The 4,211-nt window shown below is 33.1% G+C and overlaps 1 protein-coding gene across 1 annotated transcript; it reads right to left on the minus strand.

Annotated features, from left to right (window-relative positions):
• Window positions 1-438: 438 nt before the first annotated feature.
• LOC109792714 (rhomboid-like protein 19) lies at window positions 439-3,415 on the minus strand. The gene is made up of 8 exons (XM_083070008.1): window positions 3,397-3,415; window positions 3,082-3,289; window positions 2,863-2,923; window positions 2,587-2,753; window positions 2,059-2,164; window positions 1,759-1,961; window positions 1,538-1,675; window positions 439-690 (listed from the first exon to the last, which is right to left on the minus strand). Exons 1-8 carry the CDS (start codon window positions 3,413-3,415, stop codon window positions 594-596), a joined length of 999 nt encoding a protein of 332 aa, XP_082926134.1. The 3' UTR covers window positions 439-593.
• Between the last annotated feature and the right edge of the window lie 796 nt (window positions 3,416-4,211).

The following is a 4,211-nucleotide window of genomic DNA, read 5'->3' on the forward strand; positions in this document are numbered from 1 at the left end:
ACTGCCAATACTTAAAAATAGAAGCATGATTGGATAAACTTTTTCAAAAGTAAATCTAAGATGAAAAAATAGAAAAATAAAATAAAATAAGTCTTTTATATGTTAATTTATAAAAATTTTCTCATATAACTTTTCTAAAATATTACAAATTAACTTATTATAATAAGCTAATTTTAGCTTATGTATAATTTTATTTCATTTTTCTTTCTTTTGTTTTTCTCTCAAAGTATTTTTGAAAAAGTTTATCCAAACATCTTCCATGTTCAAGAACTTGGATGGACAGCTAATGACATGGTAACTCCCTTATTCATGCAATTACATGATAACGTTAGTATTAATATGGGGGGACATTGGGACAACAATCGCAATATTCTTTAGATTCTATATATTTTATTAAGTACAGAATAAAGTAGATTTTATATGACAGAAAGAGAAACCTTTGGTTTTGTAAAGATCATAATCCAAGGCAAAATGCACATTAAAATATTCCTTCATCTAAAACAAAATTTCTAATTACTGTACGACCTTTGAAAATATCACTCCTAATAGTTTCATATTGGCTGAACTGATCCGAATTTACAAAAGCTGGGGAATTATACATTTTCCTCAGCTTCTCTTTGCAACTCACGTCGCGCAGCAGCCAACCTCTCTGCAGCCAATCGTTCTTCCAGCGCTCGAGCACCTCTTTCTCTGCATGAACAGTACCAGTGACCAAGTAAAATTATTTTATACGGTACAGTATATACAAGAACGATGCAACCGTTGTTATTGTTGTTCAAAATATCTGAAAATGCTAAAAAATGAAGAAAAGGAATTTTAAAATAATCACCCCACACAAAAAAAAAAAGAACAAAAAAACTGCCATTTGGAATAGTATTGTGATATTTTATCAAAATATTAAAGAAAAAGAAAATCTCGGTCAAATAATGCTCCACTAATGATCTGAAATAATGCTCCACTATTAGTTAGATAAGATAAGATTGATTTAGTTAGTTAGTGTTGCAATAGCACATGGAAAAGCTCATAATATGCTTCTCGAGTTGATGTACAACTAATAAAATCAATTACACATCCAAATTCTGGTACAACTTTGATCTCCCTAGGTTTTCAAACCAAAAGAAAAGGTTGTATTTAGCCACCATGATTAAGAGTTGAAGTATTAATAGACCAGAAGCCAGGCTTTTGTTTCCAATTCCTTTCCTTTCCTTCTATATGATTATTTGCTTTCTGTCGAGAGCAGTAAGATAACATGGCAACTAGAAAATTAAGAATAAAAAGCAAATAGTATGCACTCAGAACATTTGCAAACAACTTATCTGTTCTTTCTTTGAGCTTATCAATTTTTATAAAAGAAAGCCAATAAAGCAACCAAACATGACAAAAGAAAAATAATAATTATTGGTCACTTGCACCTCTCTATTGTCGTTGTTGATTTATTTGATTTTTCCCCCATGACATGCTTCATAGAAGGCAATTTCTACGTGTCTACATATATAACTGACTGCAATTAAAACTAACAACTGCTAAGTAGAATTACCGTCTCCTAGATGCCTCAATTGAGTCTGAACCTGGCAAAGGCTCACTTTCCACAGTGTAGCCTTGACCGTCATTAGAAGTATCAGATCTTCCACACAGCATTCTGTGAAATATTGATGCAATAGGGTCTATGACCGGTCTACAAGGAAGCAAAAACAAAAATTAACAGTTACATAATACTATAACTAATCACTTTTACTGCAAACTAAAAGCTGAAATTACCTTAAAAATTCTGGGAAAAATGTGGAGAATGCAAAATCCTCACTTGGGTCACCCCTATGTTTTGTTTCTGGTTTCCTCTGCCAGTATCTAAGGTAAATCCAGCTTATATATGTGCCAGATATAATGGTTGGAAGATATGCCGTAGCCTCTAGTGTCCAGAAGCTAATAGCAATGGAAAGCAATAAAGTGATAGATGGCAACCACTGAAGACGTAAGTAGCAACAAATTTAGGGCATTTTGCAAAAAATTATTGTCACTGATAAGTAATAAATTAAAAGAAAGAATATAAGAGTATCAAACCTTTGTTTTTATCTTGATAAAAGGGAGCTCTTGATCTGGTATAATTTGCTTGATGCCAACCAAGAAACCAGATATAACTCCATGAAATCCGGAAATTGGAAAGTAACTAAAACATTGAAAGAGAGTATTAAAATCAAAAGAATTTGTTCAAGGTAGAAATAGAAAATTGAATGCCTCTTAATATTCAACGAATAAGCCTAGAAAACAAGTAACTTGCAAATCTTGGGGACCACCAAAACGAAACTTCTGTTTCAATTATTACTATAGGTTTTAGCTGATATCCAGAACCACAATGTTTTCTGTGAGTCAAATCCAACAGAGCACAAGTAATCAAACTTAAAATGGACCTTAATTTAGCTTTTAATTTAAAAATAAATAAATAAATAAAATAAAATTGGAGAGTTAAAGTGCAGCACAAGGTGTGGGAAAGGGAGAACTCAAATACAGTGAAAGATAAAAAAGACAAAATCATCATGAGCAGTAGAGAGAAAATATCATCTTCAATTTTGATGGATTTGATATACATACAGGTAAGTCTCCAGCCTCGTAATGTAGTACAAGGCAATAGCAGTGATGAATACACATACTGAAGTTAGAAGATTAACCACAAAGATGAATTTAAAGAACTCCCTGGAACCCCATATTGGTTCAAGCAGCTTCCCAATAAACAGGAGACCGAGTGTGTTGACCACTACCTATAAAATTGTACAAACCATGTTAATTGTGAATTTTTTTCTTAAAAGAAAGATTTACTACTCAGGTAATACAATAAATAGTGAGTTCGAAAAAACAGCATGTGCATACCCCATATACAGATTGTTCAACATAACCAGCTGTAATGAGATTCCAGGCAAATGGGATTGTCCTGCAAAATGAACAGAACAGGAAAATAAGTTATAAAACAAAAAGGAATTTTGAAATATGATGGTAAGGCAAGCTACATAATCACACTTGTATGGAGAACTGAACAAGCATGTTAGTCAAAAGAACGTGTTTTGTATTGATGCAGTTATATATACTAACAATCTAGCAAAACTTGAGTTTGATGTCTTTGTGGTCAGCAAAAATGTTAAGGTTGACGTTCTTCTTAGGATTGGGAAGGGATTGCAAAATTGTAAAATGTAAGATTGTAACAAGGATCGTAAAATCTTACCAAAATATAAAATTATACTAATATACACACAGAAAGAAAATAGGGGAAAATTCCTACAAAAAACAGCATTAGCGCAATCTTAAAACTGAAATAACATGAACATAACATAAAAAACAACTCATAATTAGTCAGATAAATAACCACCAGCCACTGCACTACAACCACAAGCCCCTGCCCATTATCACCTTGTGCAGCAGAAGCCATTTTTTCAGTGATTACTGATTACAAAGTAAATCAAAACACTAAAGTAGCACCAAAGATGGGGAAGATGCGCAAAGATATGCAGGGAATAAGCAAGACAGCTAAAGAGATTTTCAAGAGATACAGGGAAGGATGGTCCAAGAAAGCAAGGCAGATTTGTTAGAGAGATAGTGATGCAATCATGACTAAGGATCAAGTCCAAAAAGAACCAAGAGGAGTGAGCTAAGATAAGGGAGGAAGGCCCAAGTTCATGTTGAGCTTTGAGTTACCTTTTGTAGTTCATATATTCTTTGTAAATAACTCTTTTATTTTGACCTTGTATTTTGATTAATTAGAATAGGAATTTATTTCCTTGTAATTTTTTTCTTTAGGAGTGTTTTTAATATTTTAGGGGGAGTACAACTAGAAATTGGAAAATGTATTAATTGGGCTTATTTGGGCCAACATATAGTAGAGAGTATTTTCCTAGAAGTGGAAGTCCACTTCTAAGTCCACCACACTCTTATTGGCTTCACACAACACCTACCTAGTCACATATTTAATACCTAGTCTCACTTTTTGCATGTTTGCTTCTCAACCACCTTTCTTACTTCCACACCCATCATCACACCATCCACACAATGCCACTTGTATAGCTCTCAATGGATAGTTTAGATCTGATGATTGTGGCGCCTAGAATTTGAATTTCAAATTTTGAGAACCATAGTTAGTTGACTTAAGTACAAGTTAACCTAACCTTGGTTCACCTAACCTTGATTAGCTGAACTTGTACCACAAGCTAACAAACTCTATATATAGA

Source organism: Cajanus cajan, chromosome 1, assembly GCF_000230855.2.
Source record: "Cajanus cajan strain Asha chromosome 1, NIPB_CcT2T_4, whole genome shotgun sequence".
Taxonomy (NCBI): Eukaryota; Viridiplantae; Streptophyta; class Magnoliopsida; order Fabales; family Fabaceae; genus Cajanus; species Cajanus cajan.